At 39.6% G+C, this 26,258-nt stretch overlaps 1 protein-coding gene across 1 annotated transcript in view; it reads right to left on the bottom strand.

The window, feature by feature from the left end:
• The window catches only part of sez6b (seizure related 6 homolog b), a 234,341-nt gene that overhangs the window by 145,298 nt on the left and 62,785 nt on the right, over positions 1-26,258 (bottom strand). Inside the window, exon 2 of the mRNA XM_082502120.1 lies at positions 6,651-7,175. Within this exon, the coding sequence (XP_082358246.1) occupies positions 6,651-7,175 (525 nt within the window). The remainder of the gene's footprint in view (positions 1-6,650; positions 7,176-26,258) is intronic.

The following is a 26,258-nucleotide window of genomic DNA, read 5'->3' as shown; positions in this document are numbered from 1 at the left end:
TTAAGACACTTTATGTAATGTCAATACTTTCTGCAAACAGGAGATGCCAAAATGATACTATGCTTTAATTCTGGGTAACATTTTTGACCTTTCCAACTGTAGTTAAGGAAAATATTGATTATGTTCAATGTATCTTGAGACCACAGAATCAGCTATTGATAGTTCAATGATTCTATTGTTATAACAGTCAGTCTGACACAGATATCAACTTAGTTTAATGTTTGATCTGTATCTGGATGTATTATTTGTATAAGGCTTATCTGGCATTACCCACAATGCAGGTGAATGATAATTAAAAAGTGCTTGGACTGAGTGTATGTGAATTGGTTTGTAGTAAACAGTACTTCGAGTGCTTAGTTAGAGTATCCATCTATCTGTCTTCTGCCACTTATCCGAGTAAAGATGGCAGGGGACAGCAGTCTAAGCAGAGATGCCTGAACCCTCCTCATCACATCCAGCTCCACCAGCTCTTATGGGGGCACTCTAAGGTGTTCCCAAGCCAGTTAACAAACCTAATCTCTCCAGTGTGTCCAGTGTGCAAATCCCTGGGAAGATTTGCATGTCCTGGGAGAAACTAGAAGGTCATAATTGTCCCTCTAGTTAAGTTGTTCCTGGGTGAGATGCCAGACTATGTGCAATTTTGATGATGGAGACCTGACTCCAATAAGGAACAAGGAATACTTCTCAAAATCACCTGGTGGACAGGTCTTAATCCATGAGGCACTGCCCAGCACCTGCAGGAAGAGCTATAGAGGTCCATTGTGTTGTGGACAGGGTCCCACATAGCAGACAGGTCTGGCCCAGATCTGGTGACAAGCCGGCACTGCTGGCTGACTTCTGGTATGGTAAATGGTATGTCATTCAGGTCAGGCCTGACGCAGATGGCACTGTTTATGTGATGGCACGCCACATCTGGCCCGATTGTGGTTTGGTTTATGTGGACCAGGCTCATAGAAAACAGGTCTGACCTGGATCCGGTATCAAGCTGGCACTTCTGACTGACTGGTGTTATAGCAGGGTGTATGTCAACCAGTTGTATGTTCCTATTTTCCTATTTTAGTTAGAAGACCCAAATGCTATGTTGCAATACTACACTGCTATGGTAGCCAATGTTTCAAATGCAGGTTTGACAGGTTTGTGAGTGTACACTTTATCCAAAACCTATTGAGGGTTTACTCGCATTGAGCGGGAAATTATTAAAACTCTCCCACGTCCACCCTCTTGTCTCTGAACTTGCTTCTGGCCTTGGTCTGAGCCTTGAATGCAGCAGAGTTGTGAAGATGCCTTTCAAAGTGAGAGATTTTCATGGCCTTCATGGTGGCTGAATCAACCAGCATAGGTGGCAACCACCGGGTGGCTGTAGCTCAGGAGGTAGAGCAGGTCACCCACTAATCAGAAGGTTAGTGGTTCGATCTTTGGCTCTACCAGTCTGCCTGTCAAGATTCTGAATATGTATAAATGTAGTCAGGAAGCACTCAGTTTAGAGGGAAGTGTGTGAATATGGCATGTTGTATGGAGCACTTGGAGTAATCCAGGAGAGTAGACAAGTGCTCTATAAGAAACAGCCCATTCACTGTCTGAACAGAGTTTCATACTGTTACTTTTGCACTATTATGTTCTGGCACATGTTGTTATTACGTGGCTTGATTAAGGTACACATTAGCCTGACATCTGGGGCCAGAGCTGAAACTGTTCTGGGCCAGCACAGGGCCAGCAGTGTGTCTGCAACTGGCCCGTGGCTGCACGCAACTTACACATGGCCCACATATTGCAAAGAATAACGGCCCTTTGGTGGCCCAGATCTGGTTTTCCAGAGGTAACCCACACATGGGCCAGCACGGGACCACCAGTGTGTCTGCAACTGGCTTTGTGCTGGCCCATGTGTGGATTACCTCTGGAAAACCAGATCTGGGCCACCAAAGGGCTGTCATTCTTTGCGGTATTTGGGCCATGTGTAAATACGTTGTGTGGGCTATGTGGGGTTGACCCTTGGGGGTTCAATCCCCAGCTGCTTAACCCTAGAACAGTATCGCTGGGTGATTTTCACCCGAGCAAATACATTTACATGATTTCTCTCTCCTGCAGCTGTGAGCGTGTCGAGGAGACTGTGCCTTCACCAGGGAAGTCTGGTAAATAATTACAGTGGGGGTAAATAATTATTTTAAGACCTGTTGATCAGTCAATCAATCAACCACTCCAACCAACACAGACGCTACTGATCTGAACTCATTATGTGCATAAAGCAAATAACACTGATATTGTTAAAACAATTTCTATTTTTCTGATCACAGAAAAGGATTCCCAATTCCTAATTTGACTAATTTGCCATGATCAGTTTTAATTGAGCTTAACTGAGAAGATAGCAGTGCTTCTATATCCGGTTCCCATTTAGCTTGTTCATTCCATGATAGAGCTTTAACTGCAGTTATGGATTGCATGGCGAACTGTGTTCATATATGATCATTTCTTAATGTTCCTGAGTCCATGTAGTGATTTAAATGATAAATGGTAAATGACCTGTATTTGTATAGCGCTTTACTTAGTCCCTAAGGACCCCAAAGCGCTTTACGCTACATTCAGTCATCCACCCATTCACACACACATTCACACACTGGTGATGACAGCTGCCCTGGGCCGCACTGACAGAGGCTAGGCTGCCGGACACTGGCGCCACCGGGCCCTCTGACCACAACCAGTTATTGACCAGAATCATGCCTGTTTTTAATGCAACAGCGCCTGAGGGCATAAAGATCAGGGTGATCCAATACAGATTTTTGGCCTTGTCCCTTGTATCAGAATTTTCTCCAGATTTTCTGAAACTTTTGATGAGGTTATGTACTGTAGATGATCCACAATTTGTATTTGTAGTTTTTTTGCAGATTGGTAAATCTCTGCCCAGTTTACTTCTAAAAAGCTCTACCTCTCTAAGATTTAAAAAAAAATAATTTTTTATATTCAATCATGCTTTTGTCCCGGATTAAGGAATGCTGGACCTGCTCTTTATCCTCTCAAAGATGTTCTAGCGTGCATGGAAGTTTGCCCAACCAATCTAAATGCATTTTTTGGACATGGAGAAGGCTACATGAATAGGGTGTCTGACCCTTTGTTACGTTGTTGTTATGTTAAGCTATTTAGCCCATGTACATCATCGCAAGAGTCTGGTCTGCATTGTTGGCAATAAGTTGGACTAATTTCTGGTGGGTGTTGGACTGTTTATGGACAGAATTTGTAGCTGTAGCAAAAGATGCACACATCCCCTTGTTCCCAGTTGATTTTAATCATCCAATGAGAAAGCAGCTGGGCAACCAGAGGAAGTTTTCATTATCACTATAAATAAATATATTAGATATTATATATATAAATAATATATATATTATTTATATGCAACAGTCAGTATATAATTAAGCATCTGTTAAAATCACATAGAAATGATGGTTTTGTGTTTAACAGTAACGACACTTAATGCTCTTTTTCTGATTTAGGATTATGCGTTTAAGGAGTTGGCGACACAGTTTTTATCTTCATCCTTTACTCCAGAACACACAAAACTGCCAAGGTTGAAGCTGGCTCATGGGCTGGCTGATGCACACACACACACACACACACACACACACACACACACACACACACACACACACACACACACACACACACACACACACACACAAAACTCAGAACAGTAATTTCTACTACTCAAATTACATTTATCATTCATGTATTAATTACATTTATATTTTAAGTTATCTTTTATTAAAAACAAATTTGCCTTATTATTACGAAATAGAGAAACACTCTGTTTTAGTACTTCACAATTTAATAAAAGGTTTAAATAATCAATCCCCGCGACCCTGAAAAGGATAAGCGGAAGCGAATGGATGGATGGTTTAAATAATCATTAGTGTTGGTTAGAAAATGTCAAATTATGCAACTATGTGGATTATTTGGCACATAGAGAATGCTCTAAAGCTCTTTTCTTGTCTTCACTGTAATAACTCTGTCTCTGGCTGCCTTTCGAAGCAGCTGAGCTCTGTGATGGACAGCTAAGGACAGATCATTTCTTAGTGGCCTTCGGGAGCTTTCTGCTCCACTGCCTTCATCCATCTCTAAGCTAAAAAGTAAACTTTTGCTGAAGTGCTTCTTTATGAAGAAGAACATCCTCTCTGTGTCCCCTTGGTACTTCCCTTCAGGGAGTGTCCACTCCAGCATTATTGCTGAATTACAATTTTGTGCCTGAATGTCTGTCTCGGAGCAGGGTTTGTCTGTCAGTGCTTTGCTCTGTTATTATCTTGCACACAGATGAGCTGATTAATCAAGCTACTCCCACTTTGCTCTTCCTGACCTGAAAAGTCGAGAAGAAATTAATACCTTGATATTTATTTTCCCAGTCCACTCTCTTCATAACAGCGAGTCTCTGGGTTGTTCTGCTGTGGTCCCTGTTTGGACCTCTTGATTAAGGGTTAGTGATGCAATGATGCTGTTGTAATTTATTTCAGTCCTATGGCAGTCCAGTCATAAGAAATGCAAACAGAGTAGATATTAGCTGAGAGCTTGAAGTCATCATGGGTGTCAACAAAAGAGATAACAAAGTCAACTGATAAAGTAAGAGATATAAGAGACGGGGCTTCTATGGTGTTTGAATTGTTTAGACTATTACTTTTTAAGGTGTAACGGTAATTTTATGAAAAGGGTAAAAGGTGTGTTTGTATGTGGGTGTGTGAGTGTTGAAAAATGTTTTGTTTTTGTTTTTTAATTTACAGACTGCTTGCAGATTGCTATGAGCTGCTGTGGTTCCGATATATTTGCAGTAAATATAAACTAGAGGTTTCACAGATTGAATAAACAGGCTACATAGCAGAAACCGACATATGTACATTGTTACTGCTGATTACTAATTCTGAACATAAGATACATAAAATATTATTCAACAGCACTGGTAATGTTTTAATAGAAAGAAGAAATATTTCAATTTAAATGTGAGTTAATTCTTTACTGATTCCTGTCTAAGCTTGATTCCAAAGGGAGAGCAAGACAGAGAGCACTTCTATTGTACAGCACAGATTCTCTCCCTTTACCTCTGACACTTCAAATGAGCTTTAAGGACCAGAAATATGTGGGGCTCTTAGGGCTGCACGATTTTGCATAAAATGAGAATCACGATTTTGCTTATTATTGAGATCACGATTCTCACGATTCACGATTCTCTCACGATTTTCTTTTCCAATATAAATATTTATTGCACTTATTAATTGCACATCAACTTAGTAACAGTTGAGACTGAACATAAAAACAATAAATAAACATAAAAACAACAAATGTCTCACATTTTGTCGTTGTACTGCTTGAAATTCCGTCTCCACCGTTGCTCGACGCTGCGTGTATAATGCAGGTAGTGCAACAATGGAAAAATAGTTGCGGGACGGCACTGTGTAGCGTTTGTCTAGGGTGTTGATCGTTTTCCTAAATCCCTCGATTTGCACAGTGTTGATGGGAGCCATATCTTTGGTCAGGTGATAAGTGATAGTCTCTGTAATTTCTTTGTGCCTGCGGGAGTTCGACAGGTATAGGGAAGCGCTGTATAAGGTTCCCGTTATTGGTGTTTGATTTTCTCCTGTCACTTTCTCATCATCCCTGACGTGCTCTCCGTTGTTTTTTCCCTGCCAATTTTAGCAGCCAGCTTCTGTATCACGTGGTATAAGGCTCCGCCCTTGTCATTTGTTGAGCAGGAAGAGTGAGCGCTTGTTTTCACGCAGATTACGTCCCGGATCAAAATGCGGTACAATCGTCGTCTTTTTTTTTTCTTTTTTTTTTAAATCGTTGTCATTTGGAAATGAATGCATAAGTATGCATTGAGATCGCGATTTTCTAACGATTAATCGTGCAGCCCTAGGGGCTCTGCTCTAAATATTTGGGGTGCGGACTCACTGAAAAGCTACAGGGTCCACAGGGTTAGCACTGTCAACTTAGCTAGCAGATTCCTTCCTAAGGTTCCCAGCTGGTCCCTTTCTGTAGGAAGTTTGCATATTCTGATTTGTGTAGCCTTTCTTTCCCTCTGGGTTTCCTCCCTTTAGATTTCCTGCAATTGAAGGTAATGCAGGTTCAGGTTAACTGTGGTCTCTAAACTAGCCATGGAAATGAGGTAGACGAAGAGCCTAAAGTTTATAGAATAAAGACGTTTAAATGTGGTTTGTAATTTAAAGTGCTATATGAATGTTACCACTATACAGAACTATATTTCTTTAGATATAAATTAGCATTTGTTTATTAAAAGTATAACATTGTTGTTTAGAGGCCCTTTGTTAATGCTTTCATATTTCTACATTTATAAACTATTATGAACCAGCTAATCAAAACGTTTTTCATGGTCAATTAAATCGCTCACACAGAAACTTAAAGTCTTTCCTGTTTTCTTGCTGACTTGATGATAGTTTAACTGACACAACACTTCACAAATGTCTCCACTCGTAACCCCCCCCCCCACACGCACGCACACACACACACACACACACACACACACACACACACACACACACACACACACACACACCCCACACACACACACACATACATTCCCTTCCCTATAATTAATTGGTACTTTATAATAAAAACTATTATTTTTATGCAATGAGGTGTATTTAAAGACCTATTCTTACCTGGACTCTGCATGGTGGTGATGATGGTGGTGGTTGTGATAGTGGTGGTAGTTGTCTCCTCTTCATCACTGCCTGCCCCTGCAACCTTTTCCCTTGCAGCAGTATCACTGGAGGTCATAATGGTAGAATGTTTGGGGCCTTTCAAAACTCTGCCGGTAACTGGAAGAAGTGCACTGGAGAGAGAAGTGGTTGCTAATGCATGTATGGAAAGGGTTGCTTGCATGTTGGAGCTTTCAGGAGTCTCATCTGAAATCCTTTCATCACTGTTATCCAGTGTTCTCCTGGATGGTGATGTGGAAAGCTGAGAGCTTGATCCTCCACTGTCTTCAAGGTACTTTGCCTGACCACGAGGGCCTGGGTGGGCCTGGTTTTGGGGCGGATTCCGGTAGAGTGGGTGATGATTCAGGATGTTGATTGGCGGTGCAGTGGTGACCACAGGGAGCCTCCTGTCTGTGTCCTGGGTGGTAGGGTAAAGGTTGGGAATGCCCCCAGGAGTGATGGAGAGACTATCCTCAGAGGCAAAGGCTGCAGAGAATGAAAGAAAATCATAGAGGGATGGTGGTTCATATCACAGACTTAATCATCACCTGGCCAAGTGCAGGAATTCCACGCTTTACTTTCCTGCTTGCTGCTCTAGTTCTGAACCTCTCCATCCACAGCCATTATCACACTTCTAGCAGATCAACTTTTAAAAAACAAAACAACAATGATAGTGCATAGTTTTTATAATTGCAAGGTCCAAATCAATATGTAGAAGAAATGGAAAAAATGAGTCTCAGGGGGTTAAAATCAAGACTAACATTATAAAGACATGATGCATTTATAGGAACTTTTATTAATTCCCTTCAAAGATGGAAAAAGGTTTTGTGCTACTTTGCAGTATGGTTCTGTTGTAAATATTTTACTTTGGAGAAGGTGGTTTAAAATGTAGAATATTCAGTTTGTGATTCGCATGTTTTCATTTCTTATTATGTGTTGACTGTTTTGTACAATTTTTTTATTTTATTTTACTTAGTTTACGTTCATAGTGTGAACTTCAATTTTTTGTTATGTTGTAAAAGGAATATTCTGCTGACACAAGTGAGTAGCATGATCGAACTAAATGCTAAATGGACTTGTTCTTATACATAATGGTTTTCTGCTCTACCCGAGCACTCAGAGTGCTTTACACAACTTGCCTCACTCACCCATTCACACAAGTACTTTTTTCTACGGTATTCACACACATCCATACTCTGATCGGGGCGATCTCAAGAGTTGGGAGTTCGCCTTGTAATCGGAAGGTTGCCGGTTCGAGCCCATGGCTTAGACAGTCTCGGTCGTCGTGTCCTTGGGCAAGACACTTCACCCGTTGCCTACTAGTGGTGGTCAGAGGGCCCGGTGGCGCCAGCCTCGCCTTTGTCAGTGCGCCCCAGGGTGGCTGTGGCTACAATGTAGCTTGCCATCACCAGTGTGTGAATGTGTGTGTGAATGGGTGGATGACAGGTTGTGTAAAGCGCTTTGGGGTCCTTAGGGACTAGAAAAGCGCTATACAAATACAGGCCATTTACCATCGAAGCATCAGAGAGCAAATTGGAGTTCCTGCCCAAGGATATTTGGCATGCAGACTGGAGCAGATGGGGGTCAAATTAGTAGTTGACGTGGTAGAGGAATCTCCCTGGCAATCTCTCTCTGGAAATGTCAAAGAGATATTCTGCGTGCACATTGTGAATAAACCTCTGGTCTTTCATAGTAAATTCATGTGAGACAAGTGTGCTAGGCAAGCTGTCACTGGTTTAGCTTTCACTGCTCTGAGATCAGTTGCCAGCTGTGCTTTGTATGGAAACACAGCTACTATTAGCAAGCAAACAAGCTTCAAAGATTAAGCTTTCCTCTTGCTCGCCAACTTGGTCAACATGTGTGATGTAGAGAAAAACTGAAGAAGCTTCTCCTATGGGAGGTGAAATGTCTTCAAGAAACTCAAAGAAGTCCAGTTGCTTTCTTTCAAAGCTCCTTAGACCAGCGGTTCCCCAACCGCCATGGACCGGTTTATGTCCAACAATATTTTCACGGACTGGCCTTTAAGGTGTCATGGATAAATACAACAAAATAAAACCAGTACCGGCACCGAAAAAAAGAAGATTTATTCATAACACAGGAAACGACCCAGGGAAACAGAGTTAACGATAAAACGATAACTAAATAATGATAAAAACCCTGAAAATCGTAAATTTCACACTCAAGCCTCAACTCTTGCAGCCCGGTACCAAACAACTCACGGACTGCCTTAGACTACCATGACCGGGATGAATCTCCATCAACTAGAGAAGATTTCATGAAATGTAATGAATGAAACAACTCACTGTACAGCATTGAACAAAACTGTCACACTTTTTATGGTGGTGAAATAAGTCATGCTGCATTGTACAGAACTAATCATTTTTATTAATTTAGTGCTGAATTAAAAAACGTTAGGAGAATAACAAATGGAGATTAAATTCTGGAAATTCCCTGTACTAGATTTCTTGGCCATGGGTGTGTAAGCACAATGATTAAATGATTAAACGATACAAATGATTACATTTGTATGATCTCTACAGTCAGAAAAAGACAAAAAGACTATTCATGGCTCAAATGTTTTGTAAAACAATTTCAAAATGCTGTGTAATTGAAACATGTTTTAATATCACAAAGCTGCAGTGATTTTGATAGCTTAACTTCATATCGCAGAATTAAACTGACATGCAGTCCCCCTCTTTATATCTTTACTCTGTCCAAAGCGGTGCATCCTGACATCCAGGCAGCGAGGGCCCGTCACATGCTTTTGGATGGAGACAATAACATTTACTCATATATCACTGCAAATTCATACCATTTTTTTTAAAGCTATTAAGTCAGACTTGCTCTCAACACTTATTTATGTGGAGCAGTGCATTAGTGTAGGGAGTCAATTGGCAAATGGGAAAGTTCTTTTAAAAAGCCCAACAGTACAACCCAAAGAGTTCTCATAAATTATTCACATTAGTGGATTCTACCCTCGCTATCATCCTCGTAATAAGCCTTAATGTTCGTTCCTGAGGAGATTTGATGAGCCGCTATAATTCTCCCAATGTAATGGTTAGTGCTGCCCTCCCAAGTGCACCTGTGAGATCTAATCTGAGACCACTTCAGGAGGCTATCATCCACTGAGGGAAGTCTTATGTTTCCTTAACAATGCTTCATTTCCACCATAATAACTCCCACTCTCTTCCAGCTAATAGCTATCTGCTTCAAACAATCAGGCTTTATTGTAGCTGTGCCACTTTCCTCCCAGCAACTCCCTTGTCAAACATGTGCACAGCTCTTTGCACACAATTGAGTAGATTTGCAAGTAACAAGGAAAATAAAGGAAAATAAAGAATCTTAAGTCAATTGACTGAACATCTGCAGCTTGCTGCTACAAAGTCTATAATGTAATGGATATGCTTGTGTTTTATTTGGGTCAAAATAATTCAGTTGTGTGTTAGAATATTGCAGATACAGAAGGATTTGAAATCTATAAAAATACATAAGTATACTGAAGGGTATATGCCAAACTATAATCAATATTGATAATACTGATGATTAATTAAGGAGTAATTTCAGATCAATAGATTAATTCTTCTCCCTCTTTTTACTATTATTATTATTATTTTTAGTAGTAGTAGTATTGAGAACAGATTTGCCCAATCCTGCATTTTAATGGTCATCCAATTCAATTTAATTCCGTTTTATTTATATAATATATAGTTTTACATTTTATCAGCTCTGTTTCTTCCTTATTACACAGAAACTACCACAGGGACTTGAGTGATAATAACTTAGAAATTATTACATTCTTGTTTCTGCCATCTCAACAATAATGAATTACAGTAGTCCAGCCTAGGATCAATAACTGTACTGTGATGAGTTCTGAAACCTGACTGAAACTCTGCAACATATGAATACAGTTGTGGTCAAAAGTTTACATACACTTCTAAAGAATATAATATAATGGCTCTACCGAGTGTCCCGTTATTTCTAAAACTCTGATTTTTCTCTGATAGAGTGATTGGAACAGATACTTCTTTGTTAACAGGGTTAACAGAAAAAAGTGATCACATTTGCTGGTGACCCAAAATAAAGTCATAAAAGAACCAAACTTCATGAATGTTTTTTGTTAGTATCTTGCCCAAGGACATTTGGCATGCAGCCAGGAGGCAGCCTGGGATCGAACCACCGACCTTCTGATTAGTGGCTGACCTGCTCTACCACCTGAGCTACAGCCACCCCAGGTAAATAGCACCATATAACTTTGTTGTTTGCAAAACTTGTGCATAATTTTTAGAAAGGTACAATTTCTATTTGCATTTCAAGTTATGAAAATGATTCGTTAAACATGTTTGTGGTTTTTACAGTAAAAAAATATAATATATTTTCTACTCGGATTTAAAAACAATTTTTGTCTGAATTTAGATCAATTGTGCTAATATAGTATGCCAAAATGAAAAAATAACGCCAATTTCAGATATTTGAGGTTGTGCTGAAAATAATGATACCAAACAAGGCAAGATAAACAATTTTTAAAGGTGAAATATAGAGGTAAAATCAAAAGTAGTCAAAAATGGCCAATTATACCCTGGACCCCAGAGGGTTAATTAGAGATAGACTGATCACAATTAAGATCAAAGCATTAATTAATAGCAGGACTTCTCTGAGCAGTCTTGTAGAAATTGGATCTACTGGATACATTAATAGTTAGGAGGAGGTAATTATTGAAGTTCTGGGAGGTTTTTTCTTTCATTGAAGCCACAGTATCCAGGGCAATACCATTTGACACACATAAAATAGTATTTTTTCACCAATAAAATTATTCCAAAGTTCTATTAGCTGAAGATTTGGTTTATATAAATATGCTGTGTAGTGTGTGCTTAGAAAATTAAGGGAGCTGGACAAGTTGAGGCCAATTGAACAGTATCTGAAAGTCATGTCCATAAGAAAGCTTCATCAGAAATGGTCTCAGTGGAAGGGTGATTGTCAAGAAGCAATTCTTAAAGAAATGAAACAGGAAAAAAAGACCTCCACAACAGTATTGAAGCATTGTTGAATCATCTTGTCGGAGAGTAGAACAAAAGGCAGCCAACATCCAAAGAAGACCTTGGGTATGTCATTCAAGAAACCCAGAGGACTATTAATGAAAACTGCTTAAAGAAATGAGAAGAAGCTTTTCTCAGAGATTTTAGTCTTGTTGAAGAATAAAAGTAATACTAAACTGTGGCAAACAATCTAATCTTAGAAGCTTAGAATTGTAAAAAGTCTTTTTTTTTCCTTATGGAGTGAAAAAGTCTTTTTAATATGTTTGTCTCACTTAAATGTTTCAGATTATCAAAGAAATTAAAATATTACACAAGCATAACAAAAGTTAACACAAAATGCAGTTTCTAAAGTGTTTATTGTTGATAAGGGGAAAGAAAACAAACCTACATGGTCCTGTGTGAAAATGATTGCCCCCTAAACCTAATAACTGGTTGGGTCACCCTTAGCAGCAACAGCTGAAATCAAGCTTTAGCAATGACTGGCAATCAGTCTTTTACTATTCAATTCAATTCAATTCTATTTATATAGCGCCAAATCACAACAAAAGTCGCCTCAAGGCGCTTCATAGATACAGAGAAAAACCCAACAATCATATGATCCCCTATGAGCAAGCACTTTGGCGACAGAGGGAAGGAAAAACTCCCTTTTAACAGGAAGAAACCTCCGGCAGAACCAGGCTCAGGGAGGGGCGGGGCTGATGGGATTTCCGGCTCTTTTTAGTGAGCCGAACCGGCTCTTTCGGCTCCGAACCGAAAAAAAAAAAAAGTGGTTTTATTTATATATAAATATATGCGGTGGCCCCTAGAGACAAAACACGTACAAACTCCAAAAAGCACATACAAACTCCAAAACACATTTCTAGCATGAACTGAACTTCCAAAACAGAGCTACCTAGATCACTTAAATTACACAATTGAAAGCATGAAAGCATATGTGTATTGTTTGTGTATTTATACACAAGCATTCATATATAGTCAAATAATTAAAAAGAAAAAAAGTTCATTTACCTGTTATTACCACACAGAAAATCCGGTCATTGGTATTTACTGGCTTGTGTAGCCACTAGGTAACAAAAGCTCAACACTGCCCCTAGCATCCTGGAGCACTTCTGTTATCTTTTGTAGGATGATCTGATATCCTCGTGTTGGTGTTGTTCCCAGACCATCATGAAAATGTTGTTCCAGGTTCAACATTGCAAGTGACCAATCACATTATTGTGACGTTATTCTTTTGCGCGCCAAGCCATTCGTGCATTTATGAAATTCCAATGTTGCAAGGACAATATCAGTTCTGCTTACTGTTTATTAAAGGGTTACGGTTAGGGTTAGGGTCAGGGTCCGTTGATCGGCGGACAGAGGCGGTTTCACGCAGCTTTAGTACAGTTTTTTGTTTTACGCCGGTTTTTCCCGAAGTCGCAAAAGTATGACGTCACAACATTCTGATTGGTCACTTGCAATGTTGATCCTGGAACAACATTTAGTATGATGATCTGGGAACAACACCAACACGAGGATATCAGATCAACCGTCTTTTGTATGTGTTTTGAGTTTTTATGTGCTTCTGAGTTTTTACATGTTTTGGAGTTTGTACGTGTTTTTTACGTGTTTTGGAGTTTGTACGTGTTTTGTCTGTAGGGGCCACTTTTATTTATTCACTCCACATAAAATGTAATAAATAAATCATATAATACAAAAATCAACTATTCACATTTCAACTTTTAACTATTTAAATTTTCAGCTTTTTCCTTTTAAAGTGAAACAACACAAAACACTGCAACACAATTAAATATAAATTATAATATGAAAACAAAAAGAAGATGCACATTCTCTGTCATATGGACCTGCATGAATAAACTTTCTGAATCCTTTATCATCCGCAACTGAAAATAGTTGTGGATGATTACTATACCTTTCTAATGTGACGTTGTTGTCCCTGGCTCTCTTTGTCCATCTCTCCCTCCCGCTCTGTTCCTGTGCTACTGAGTGTAACTACCGCCCCTCTTCCCAGCGTAGAGCACAAGGCTCGCATGCTGAGTGAAGCGGAAAAAAGTGCGAGAGAGGGTGAGAGAAAGAAAAAAAAAAACATGGCTCGCGATAAGGAGCCGGCTCTAAGAGCCATTTCGTTCGCGACCGACACATCAGTACAACATGTGTTCTGCGCAATGCTCTGAAAATAATTTTGGTAGGCTGGTCACTCCCAGAAAGGTTTACCACGGTTCCATGTTCTTACCATTACTGGATAATGGCTCTCACCATGGGTAAATGGAGCCCCAAAGCCTTAGAAATGGCTTTGTTACACTTTTCCGACTGATAGAGGTCCGTGATTTTGTTTATAAAGTGTTTTTTTAGATTGTGGTATGATGTGTTGCTTTTTCAGATCCTTTAGCCTGCTTCAATTTGTCAGACAGGTTCTATTTAAGTGATTTTTTTTGATTCAACAAGTCTGGCAATAATCAGGCATAAGTGTTTAGTGAAACTAAACTCAGCTTTCCAAAAAATGTGGCTAATCACAGTTCATTAATGATTTCATTACTTACACAGGACCAGATAGCTTAATCAATGAAATCATCATTAAAAACTCCATTTTGTATTTACTCAGGTTATCTTTGTCTAATATTAAAATTTGTTTGATGATCTCAAACATGTAGGTATATGACAAATATGAAAAACACCAGAAAATAAGGAAGGGGGCAAACAAAAAAAGCAAAAAAAACCACTTTTTCTTTCACAACGAAGCAGTGTGCTATTCTTTTCTTTCTTTTGGCTGTTTCTTTTCTTCAGCAGCAGGTTTCTGTTCTTTGTGCTACAGCAAGAGGACAATTGTGAAAATGAGCAAAACACCTTCAGGGAATCTTTGATGTCTTCCCCCTAAGCTGTCAAAGAGCCACAACTGATTCTAAGCTCACCTTTGAATAAACCATGATTCCAGTACAAATCCCTCACATTAAAGTTCAAAGCAGTTTACAGTAGGAGACACACGCACCCTGGAAAAAAAGCTCTGCTTTGTGCTTCCAAAGCCTGATCTTTGGATTATTCTAAATCTCCCTTTAGCAGTCATTCATCTGAACTACAGTATATCAAACACATTTTTCACAAAATAACCATTCACTTCTACTAAGGTCCTGTATGCCATGAGAAGAATAAGTGAGCCTGAATGGTCTCCTTTTATGAATATTTTGGCTTTATTTGGCTGTTAAAAGACAAAGGAAACAGAACACTCTTTTAATATAAAGGAGCATCTGCATCAAGCAGATGTCTTGCAGCAAATGAACTAAAACAGGGATAAAAGAAGAAGAAAGACCCAAAACAAACTCCTCCTGTGCCTTTTAATGGGATTTCTTTCATTTAAGCTCTCTGAAGTTAGACTGGGTGACCACTTAATGTGAGTGCAGCACATGAAGCACTGGAAGAGTTGCATAGACGTGTGCTTCGGACACTTAAAGTGGTCAAGAAGGAGTGTGTGCAGTACAAGCTGGTTAATAATGTTTTTAATCTATGGAGCATGTTTTCCTATTCTATTCAATTTCATTGCTTTTGCAGTCAAAGCACTCTCTGCTACAAGTCCCACTGACTTCACCTGAACACCTATGTCACGTGCACTCTGATGGCTGCAACTCAGGGTTCAGTATTCTGCCCGAGGATATGCCCCTAAAAGAAGAGAAGTGAAATCATAGACAAGTCACGTACCATTGGCTGCAGTGTAATGGCATGGCCCTGGGTCATTGAGCCTATGTCTCTGTGTTTATGGACTTTTTAGTTTTATTTATTTAAATATGCACTGTTGATTCTTACGTTGTTTGATTACTTGCTTCATGTTTTCCTTTGAGTGTAGTTACTCCTCAGTCCTCTATTCCTGCCTATAGTTTGCCTATTGTTTTCATGTATTTTCTGCATTGTGTTATGTTTTGTTGTCAGATTATGGCTGTATAAGAAATTTTGTTCCATCCTCTTGTGTCATTGGCCTTGTATTAGGTTCTCTCATCCTTTTGTTCCGTTGTAGTTATAACATTTTATTTCCTGCTTTATTTTGCTGCTTGTGCCTTGTGTTTAGTTTGACTTCTTCTCTCATTCACTGATTGTTTGCTATGATCGCTTCCCATGATTTGCACCTATATTTTTCCTCCTTCTTTGTCAGTTTGTTACATATACGTTCCTTGATCGTCACATAAATGTAGTGTTTTTCTGGGGGTTTTCGTTTCTTGCAGCCACTCAAACATATGTTCTACCTGAATCACTATTTCAGCTTAAAGTAATTGTGATGATAATGCTTTATTCACCCTATTTTACAAATTGGCGCTAAACAAAATGTTGCATTTTTCTCCAGCACGTTCACTCCCTCAGCGCTAAATTATCTTAGAAAGTCAGATAGTTGTCAAAATATAGAAAGTCAAATATTACAGCAGTGCATGTATTAATGTGTTCCTTTTCATTTTCTCTGTTAAATTAGTCTCACTGGTTTTTCCCTGTGAGGCTTTTTTGAAGTGATTGTTGCAGTTTACTATGTTTCCTTATGTCAGACAATGATTCAATGTTATCATAACTGAATAGTAACATAAACCAAAATTTAAAAGCCTTTCAAGAGCTTCCATTGTGGTTTACCACAAATCACAAGAAGCTCAGTCCTCACCAGTGTAATTGAAATATTTTGAGTGAACCTCGCAGACACATGTCATAATGATAAAATTAAATACTCTGCCAGCAGCCACAGTGTGTCAAACACCTTTCTTTTTCCTCCACCATACTTTGCATCTTTGCTTTTTTAGTCACAAACATTCACCCTTGAGCTACAGATTAGCGATGTATTCTCTTTGTGAAGCTGCACAAAGCTCAAGCAATTAAAGGCTCTTCTCTTGCTTAACAAGCCCAAATCCAGACATGCTTTTATTGCATTTGATTTTGCTCGCTGTATGTGCCAAAATGCTGAGAGACAGGGACCCTGTTTTTGCTCTAAGTGTAGCAGTAACCAGTGAGGATTCAGGGTGAGCTCAGGTTTTGGTGGCTGTCACTTTTCCACCCATGGATTGTAGAAAAAGAAAGAGACACACACAAAAAAAAACCAGCCCTAGAGAGAAGTCTGGATCCACCTATCTAACAATGGCAAGCAGAAATTGTTTGGCAGACGTCCACCTCATCACTGGCAGGAATTGTGATTTAGAGGGAAAGTACTTACTGAGACAAAACAAAGCTGTGCTATCAGTGCTTGATATGTCTGACCTGGCAGAAATTCATTCAGGGCTGTAAAAATGATTGAATTGATGACTCCAAACTGATTTATAACTGGATGTTGTAGTGACCACACAGGTGAATGCTGTTAATAGTTGAGTAAAATAGAAGTGACCACACTGCATGTGTAGAGATAATAAGCTAGAAGGAACTGTTTTCTTAATGTATTTGCTTGTAGAAACTCTATTCAGTTCAAGCACATGTTTGTTTAACAAGTCTACATATTATTTAATGTATATACCACCAATTCACAGCAAGTGCCACCTGAAGGCACTTTACATTGTAGACTAGACTAAAATAATCAAACACAAAATAAAATCACAGCAATCACATGACCACAGACGAGCAAGTGGTAGGAAGGAAAGATTCTCTTTAACAGAACAAAAGCTCGAGCAAAACCAGGTTTGGGGGGAGGGGCAAGCCATCTGTCACGACTGGTTGAGGAAAGGGAAAAAAAGAGAACACAAGACATTCTTTGGGGCACAAAGGCAGAGTTTAGTAATTAGCAGCAATAGTGACGCATAACAACAAGGAGAGACAAAATAGGTGAGTGGAAAAGAAATGCTTAGTGGATCATGGGAATGCCCTAGCAGCCTAAGACCATAGCAATTTAAGTAAGGGAGGGTTCAGGGTCACCTGATTCATCCCACTGTTCTCAAAAAGGAAAGTTTTAACCCCAGTATAGAGAGGGTGTCTGTCTCCCAAATCCAAACTGGTTGCTGGTTCCACAGATGAGGGATCTGAAAGCTGAAGGCTTTTAAATACCCTAGGAATCACAAGTATGTTTTCAGTCTGAGAGTATAGTGCTTTATTGGAATAATATGCAAATAATATGCTACTATGCATTCTTTAAGATATGATGAGGCCTTTTTATGTAAGACTTTGTATGTAGAGACAGATTTTAAATTTGACTCTAGACTTGACAGGTAGCCAATGAAGAGAAACCAATATGGGAGAAATATCCTCTCTATTTCCAGTTACCCTGTCTAGTTTTCCTGTCGGTACTGTCGCTGCAGCATTTTGGATTAACTGAAGGCTTTTTAAGGAAAATGTAGAACATCCTAATACAGGGAGTGCAGAATTATTAGGCAAATGAGTATTTTGTCCACATCATCCTCTTCATGCATGTTGTCTTACTCCAAGCTGTATAGGCTCGAAAGCCTACTACCAATTAAGCATATTAGGTGATGTGCATCTCTGTAATGAGAAGGGGTGTGGTCTAATGACATCAACACCCTATAGGGCTTTGGAGTTGACGTCACGCCGCAATGCATTGTGGGAGCGCAGCTCCATTTTCGGGGTCTACGAATCAAAACAAACACACTGTGTTGGAACGACTACGACAAGAAACATGCTTAAAAGCAGCTCAAAAGAAAACGGACGGTATAGAGACCGATTGCGTCCAGAGGCGAAGCAGCGGTACTTGAAAAAAAAAAAATAGAGTGCATCGCAAATCTGGACCCATATGAAATACGGCAGTGGAGTAAAGACCCAGACGACTTACCGCCACTGTCCTACCCCGATATCTTCACGTATCCTGTTTGTGGAGTAAGCGCTTACACAGCGAACCAGTTTCGTAATTACAAGTCACTGGAGGCGCACATCCAATTTACAAATGGCTGGGTGCAAGATTTGGCTATTTTCAAGCCGCCAAACTCTGAGTACGTCGTCAAAGTAAGTCAGCTGGAGTGCATCGAGTGAAATAGCCATTTTCCACACACCCCCCCCCCCCCACCATAATTAATGTTACACATTTATCATTGAACTGCTAAAATATCGTTATCATATTATATGCCCATAATTGTAAAGTACATGCAAATTAACACATTGATAATCGGGTAAATTATTAACGCCAATTTGTGTCCTTCCTGTCTCATTTCATTTATTGTCTTTACATCAACCAATCAAGTCACTCCATTCTATGTTTGATCGCAATTTCTATAACTTCCGAGACTACCAACGATGATATTATTCAGCTATAAAGTGTGATGTGAACATATTTAGAACTTACCGGAATGAAAATGTCTTGAGCACACCAACTGATATCTGGAGACGTAACAGAACTTGATATCAGCTCGTCTCACGGCTGCTATCCAGGCTAGACGCCTTCGTTTGGTAATATCCGATACATGAGCTCCTTCATGTTGCTTCCAGGTTGGGAAAGCATAAAAAGACAATCGAAACTTATTCCCGTGCCGGTCGTAAGATCGAACATTGCAGCGGACCACACAGCAAGTACGAACCATGGCTATGCTTTCGCTCCTTACTTAGACCCCCAAAATGGCGGATCGGGCCAAAATCCTTTCCACGCCCACCCCCGTGACATCACGCTCCAAAACCCTATATCAGGTGTGCATAATTATTAGGCAACGTCCTTTCCTTTGGCAAAATGGGTCAAAAGAAGGACTTGACAGGCTCAGTAAAGTCAAAAATAGTGAGATATCTTGCAGAGGGATGCAGCAGTCTCAAAATTGCAAAGCTTCTGAAGCGTGATCATCGAACAATCAAGCGTTTCATTCAAAATAGTCAACAGGGTCGCAAGAAGCGTGTGGAAAAACCAAGGCGCAAAATAACTGCCCATGAACTGAGAAAAGTCAAGCGTGCAGCTGCCAAGATGCCACTTGCCACCAGTTTGGCCATATTTCAGAGCTGCAACATCACTGGAGTGCCCCAAAGCACAAGGTGTGCAATACTCAGAGACATGGCCAAGGTAAGAAAGGCTGAAAAACGACCACCACTGAACAAGACACGCAAGCTGAAACGTCAAGACTGGGCCAAGAAATATCTCAAGACTGATTTTTCTAAGGTTTTATGGACTGATGAAATGAGAGTGAGTCTTGATGGGCCAGATGGATGGGCCCGTGGCTGGATTGGTAAAGGGCAGAGAGCTCCAGTCCGACTCAGACGCCAGCAAGGTGGAGGTGGAGTACTGGTTTGGGCTGGTATCATCAAAGATGAGCTTGTGGGGCCTTTTCGGGTTGAGGATGGAGTCAAGCTCAACTCCCAGTCCTACTGCCAGTTTCTGGAAGACACCTTCTTCAAGCAGTGGTACAGGAAGAAGTCTGCATCCTTCAAGAAAAACATGATTTTCATGCAGGACAATGCTCCATCACACGCGTCCAAGAGTAGTAATATACCTATACTTTTTTTGCCCCCCACACCCCGAGGGCATTCCCCCCACCCCTCTCCCCCCACCCCCCCACACCCCCCACCCCGAGGGCATTTTCCCCCCTCCCCTATCCCCCTCCGCGTCCATGTGCGTGTGCACGTGCGCGAGAACGGACTTTTTGCACGTGCATGTGTGTCCAGGGGTCATATGAGTTCACATGTGTTTAATAGAGTATTATTTAATGAAACCATAATGTGTTTTAATTAAACTCTTTTTAAAGGATTGTATAGGTCTCAGAGTTCTGTTATTTAGACATAGGTGATTTAATTGAACTACTTTAGGGGTATTTTAACTAGTTAGGAGCCTTTTGCATTTTCTTCAGTGCTATTTAGGAGCAAATAGTTTTAAAACAGAGGTCCGCAAATAACAGGTATCCCTTTAGAAATAAACAGTGATACTTCTAAAAACCGTGTATTCCCACACAGCATTTAATTTAGCTAGTTTAGGAAGATTTCACTTTTCTAATAGTTTCACAGGCTAATAGTTTTTAAATAGAGCACCACAAACAACATGTATCCCTTTAGAAATAAACTGTGATACTTCTAAAAACCGTGTATTCCCACACAGCATTTAATTTAGCTAGTTTAGGAAGATTTCACTTTTCTAATAGTTTCACAGGCTAATAGTTTTTAAATAGAGCACCTGTGACAAAGTGGAGAAGCAGTTGTAATTCTCTCCATTTGTCCCAGATGTGTTTACCTTTTTTTTTTGCACATTGTACACGTTATTCTGTTTCTATGTATTTGCTATGATTTGCTATTTGTCAAGTAACATTGCTTCACTCACTATCCCGGGTTTGTTTGTGTAAGCGTTTTGTTGCCGGCAAATCAAACATTCTGCAAATTAAGACAAATACTAAGTTATGTTTCTTTATACTTTATTATGTTACAGATTAAGTCATTTGTTCATACTTACTCTGTTTGTCTTTTCAGTCATCATGAGTGTCAGGTGTGGGGAAACGCCCGCTTGGCATTTCCTCATTTTAAAGTCCTGATCATGTCACACATGACATCATCAGGTCAAACCATGTGGAGGGGTTTCTTTTTCCAGAGAGATGCTTCCTTTTGTTTGTGTTAATGTTTAAAGGGATTTGTTGAATGTTTTTCCTTTTGTTAATACTGCCATTTAGTTGTGTAAATGTGCATATTAGAAGTGTGTAGAGGTTTTGTGTTTTTAGATAACCTGAGTAGAGTTTTAGATCCCTCAGTTGAGTGAGTGGTACTGGCTGGGCAATTGGAGGGAAATTGATGGCCCTATTTAAAGCCAGTCTCTACCAGATGCAGGAGAGAGGAGAGGTGAGCTGTGTCACCAGAGCCATGTTATGTTGAGTTTTGTTAAATGAATTGATTTGGGGAAAGTTTTGTTAAGTTATACATTAAATTAAGTTCACTGCAAATAAATTGCTCACCTTGGAAACCCAAAATGTCTGCATAGTCTGCTTCCCTACCACCTTCCTTGACGTTCAAGTGTGACTACTTCACAGCACCACAAACAACATGTATCCCTTTAGAAATAAACTGTGATACTTCTAAAAACCGTGTATTCCCACACAGCATTTAATTTAGCTAGTTTAGGAAGATTTCACTTTTCTAATAGTTTCACAGGCTAGTAGTTTTTTAAATAGAGCACCACAAACAACATGTATCCCTTTAGAAATAAACTGTGATACTTCTAAAAGTACATATTCACACTAGAGCTGTATCAACCACCATGTGGCTTTAATGCAACTAGTCTTATAATTATCTACTAGTCTGCAACAGTTAGACTCGCTGATTACACATAGATGATTTAACTACTTTAAGGGCATTTCACGTTTCTAAAAGTTTCACAGGCCAATAGTTTTAAATAGAGCATCGCAAACAAAAGATGCTCCTTATCAAGAGTATCCCAGCCCAAAGGTGTTTCTAAAAAACACATATCCACACACTCTGTAACAGTTAGACAGAGGGGGTGCAGCAGCTAGGCTCCCAAAAGTCTGTAAAAAGGTATGAAGCAACAAAAGATGCTCCTTATCAAGAGCATCCCAGCCCAAAGGTGTATATTCACAAACAGTTAATGGCTTTAATGCAACTAGTCTTATCATGTCAGAGGCCAGCAGAAACCATGTCCAACAGAGTCTCCAAAGGCTTTCCACCTTTCTTCCTTACATCACACTCTTTTATCTCTACATCTCAGAGCTCAACTGAAAGTAGCCCCACCTATATAAAAACACCCCATCAGACACACAGTATTTTCCTCAGCACTTCACAACGGCCGCAAGGTATATCGTTTTAACTTTTTATTTTTTCACTTGAATGTGCGTTGGAGCCGACTTTGCTACCCGCACAGAGCGTTTCTGACAGTCGGGCGCTGCTTATACAATAGAGAAAAGCAACAATACAGAGTGTTTCTCTGCTCCAAGAAATCCCAGGGCCTTTCACAAGGTAAGCATGTCTGTTATACCCAGGGCGTAAATGTCTGTATGTCAGTGCTGATTATTCAAAACCTGTTTTAAAATGTGACACATATGTTGTCCGAAAACATTTCCTCTAAATTTGCAAAGTTACTGATTTAAAAAATATATATTTTCAAATTTTTAGTTGCATGTCAAACATATGATAGACTCTTGAGCATATTTATATAGCTAAATTCACAATGGTATAACCGTGCTAAATAAAAGAGGCCCAAGCACCAATGCACTCTAATCCACTCCGCTAAACTGTATGTTGATAAGTACATGAAGCGTACCTCTACCTCTACAGCTGAAAACAGTTTGTATCAGCACTCTGAGGGTCTGCTGAATTGTTTTTAATACGGCGCTTTTTGACGAACAGCAGATGATGAAATCCTCTTTATTGTAGAAACTGTCCCTAAGCTATTGTTGCTCATACTTACTGAGGTCCCTAGCTACTTCCTTACTATGTCAGTAAACTTTTTTGAAAAGGAAGCTGTTGTAGATTTAAAGAAACATCTTAATTGAAGCAAAGACAAAAAAAAAAACTGGAATGAATTTTATGGGACTGTTTATATTAAAGCCAACAACAAGTGAAAATCCAAAAACGGCTCCAATCCTTTGTATTAATGATCTCCCCCTCTCTCTCCCTCTCTATCGCTCTCTCTCTCTGTGTGTGAGTGTGTGTGTGTGAGTGTGTGAGTGTGTGTGTGTGTGAGTGTGTGAGTGTGAGTGTGTGTGTGAGTGTGTGTGAGTGTGTGTGTGTGTGTGTGTGTGAGTGTGTGTGTGTGTGTGTGTGTGTGAGTGTGAGTGTGTGTGTGTGTGTGTGTGTGTGAGTGTGTGTGTGTGTGAGTGTGAGTGTGTGTGTGAGTGTGTGTGTGAGTGTGTGTGTGTGTGTGTGAGTGTGTGTGTGAGTGTGAGTGTGAGTGTGTGAGTGTGAGTGTGTGTGTGAGTGTGTGTGTGTGAGTGTGAGTGTGTGTGTGTGAGTGTGAGTGTGTGTGTGTGTGTGTGTGTGTGAGAGTGTGTGTGTGAGTGTGAGTGTGAGTGTGTGTGTGTGTGTGTGAGTGTGTGTGTGAGTGTGTGTGTGTGTGTGTGTGAGTGTGTGTGTGTGTGTGAGTGTGTGTGTGTGTGTGTGTGTGCCCTCGCAGAAGGAAGGTCACAGCAGGAGCTTTTCTCAAACGCATTACCAATCAGTTTTTTACAAGAAGTGTAGCTCACACAATGGTATAAGTGTATTCTTTGCGATACTTTATAAATATGAAACTAAAGATTTTGAGTTCGTGCACATTGTGAAGCAAGAATCTAAATATTTGTGTCACAATGATTTCTATAAAAGCGTGTTGTTTATGGGGATAATGCAACAAATCTTTTGTGCGTCCTATTAATGATCAATGGTGATTGAAGAGGAACCCTGACTCAGGACATTTTCATGGCATGTGACAGCGCAGACAACTACTAATGAGAGAACCTGTTTTATCATCATAAAGACTGTGATATGAAGCATCGTTAAAGTGTCACTTCAGTAATGTTGACTCATGTTTTTAATAATGACTTTAAAACACTAAACTCTAATTTCTGTGGTTTATTTTAAGTTTACAGAATATAACATGTGGTAAGACGATGAGTTTTACTTCTCACTGTCCGTGTTATGTGTATCTATTTATCATGTATGCTACTTTGCTCTGTGGACTGTAAAATGTTTCATTGTGTTCATGAAATAAACCAGACTTTCACTGTCTGCATCTTTTACTGTTTTTCTGCTTTTGTTCACTCCAAGTTTGACAAACCTACAGATATCCAGAGTTAACTCACTAACAATGTGGAGCAGTCTCAGTGTATTTAGCTGCTTTTTCCCCGAACACAACCAACTGAGAGAAACGCCTGTGGTCCTCACTTTGGTCATTTGAACGCTGAAGGAGATTTGTTCCATAGACACCTTATACTAGTGCTTCCTGCATTTAATCCATCACTACTATGTTCTATATAAATCCAGATTCCTTTTATAGTTTGCAGTGAAATTTGTTAAACCACTGCTTAATGGGACAGAAGTACAAGTCACTCTTTACTAACACATTTGTAGATGAGTTTATTGCTGAACAACACAGCTGGCAGTCTCACACACTCTTTAGGTTTTTCAAGTTGTGTGTGTAAGGGTTTAGTCTATCAAACCCTACCCTTTTTTCCCCAGTATCACAACAGTATGACTCCCAAAGTACGGCTCAGTAAACAACCAATGATTCTAAAGCCAGAACAGAAAGATACAGTTGGAAGATGAATGATTGCGTTTTTATGATGCGTAGTAAAACGACCCCCTCTGCTTCTTCGCTGTGTTGGTGTTGTTGTTGTTCATGTGTGTGTGTGTGTGTGTGTGTGTGTGTGTGTGTGTGTGTGTGTGTGTGTGCGTGCCTTAGAAGTCAATTAATACATTAGCCATACTTAAAAAAAACATCTGAATTTCATTTAGAACTGAGATTCTAAGTTGTAAGCAGAAATCTTATGCACAGCCAGAAACATGTTTCCCCACTTTCACAATGCTGAGGTGTCAAATCCACAACCCCCAACAAATGGTTTGTTACACACGGGTGTGAAGGGCAAGCTTTACTTACACAGCCTCACACACAGTAGATTTTTAAAGTTTTTGGGTACAGGGGTTTAGCCACAGATGCAACATCCACTTTTGATAAAGATCACTCCACCTGTTTATTTCTTAAGAAATTAAGCATCTTTATTAAGCTCTTATTTATAAATGTCTACACAATAATAGACACCGTGTGCTCTGTGACATTATAGTCTTCTACTTCTGCTTCCATCGGTTTGCATTTTAAACTCCCAGCCTTTCAGTTTGTTATGAACGACTTTATATCACAAAATGTTAGAAATATAAAGTGAACCATGCGACTTTTTTTTTATTTTCTGTTTGATGGAAGGACTTAAGACACGAGTTATTTAAACAATTCTAAATGACAGTGTGATGGCCATAGCACTTTACGTGGGCCAAATGTGTTAAGGATAATGTTTATCAATGTAAAATTGCAACTTGTGGATAGAATATAACATTTTGTAAACAGTTACCTCAGAAGCTGCACTGGTAGATCTATGTATGTAAGGTAAAACTATCCACAGTACTTCCACTTAAGTAGCTAAACACATAAAGTCACCCTTACCAGTAATCCGCTGCTCCTTGAAAAAGTAGCACAAACAGACAACTGACTGAGCAATGATAAGTAGAGCTACCCGAGGCCGAGACTCAAGCAGAAGAAAATTAAAAGTTGTTGTTTTTGTGGCTCGAAAAATTAAAGAAAGTATGTTTAATAATTCAACAAGACCCGCACCTTCAACACATGTACATTCAAATTCTGGAACAGGCTCATCATTGCTGCTGTTCAATAGTTTTTATCCGTTCGAAAAAGTCATTTTACGGCTTTAATGTTTCCAGCTGATAAGGAGAATGAGTGCATTTCAAATGAGCGTCCAAAGGCTTTAAACATCTGCTTTGTCTGTAACGACAGTATCAAACTACAGAGCATTGTTTTACTAAAATTCAACATTTTCAGATGAAAATTTGGCTGCTTTTTGTTTTTTTCACTGTAACACCCACCTCAATGCCATTTTTAGGATATTCTTGGTGATCCCACCTTTTTCATATTTATGCTTTTGGCACTGAGGGTATCTAATACGCATGTTGTCACTGTGTTTTGTACTACCAGCTGTGA

Source organism: Aulonocara stuartgranti (genome assembly GCF_965226115.1).
Source record: "Aulonocara stuartgranti genome assembly, chromosome: 14".
NCBI lineage: Eukaryota > Metazoa > Chordata > Actinopteri > Cichliformes > Cichlidae > Aulonocara > Aulonocara stuartgranti.
The sequence above is the reverse complement of the archived record's forward strand: the minus strand, read 5'-3'. Positions and strand labels throughout refer to the sequence as shown.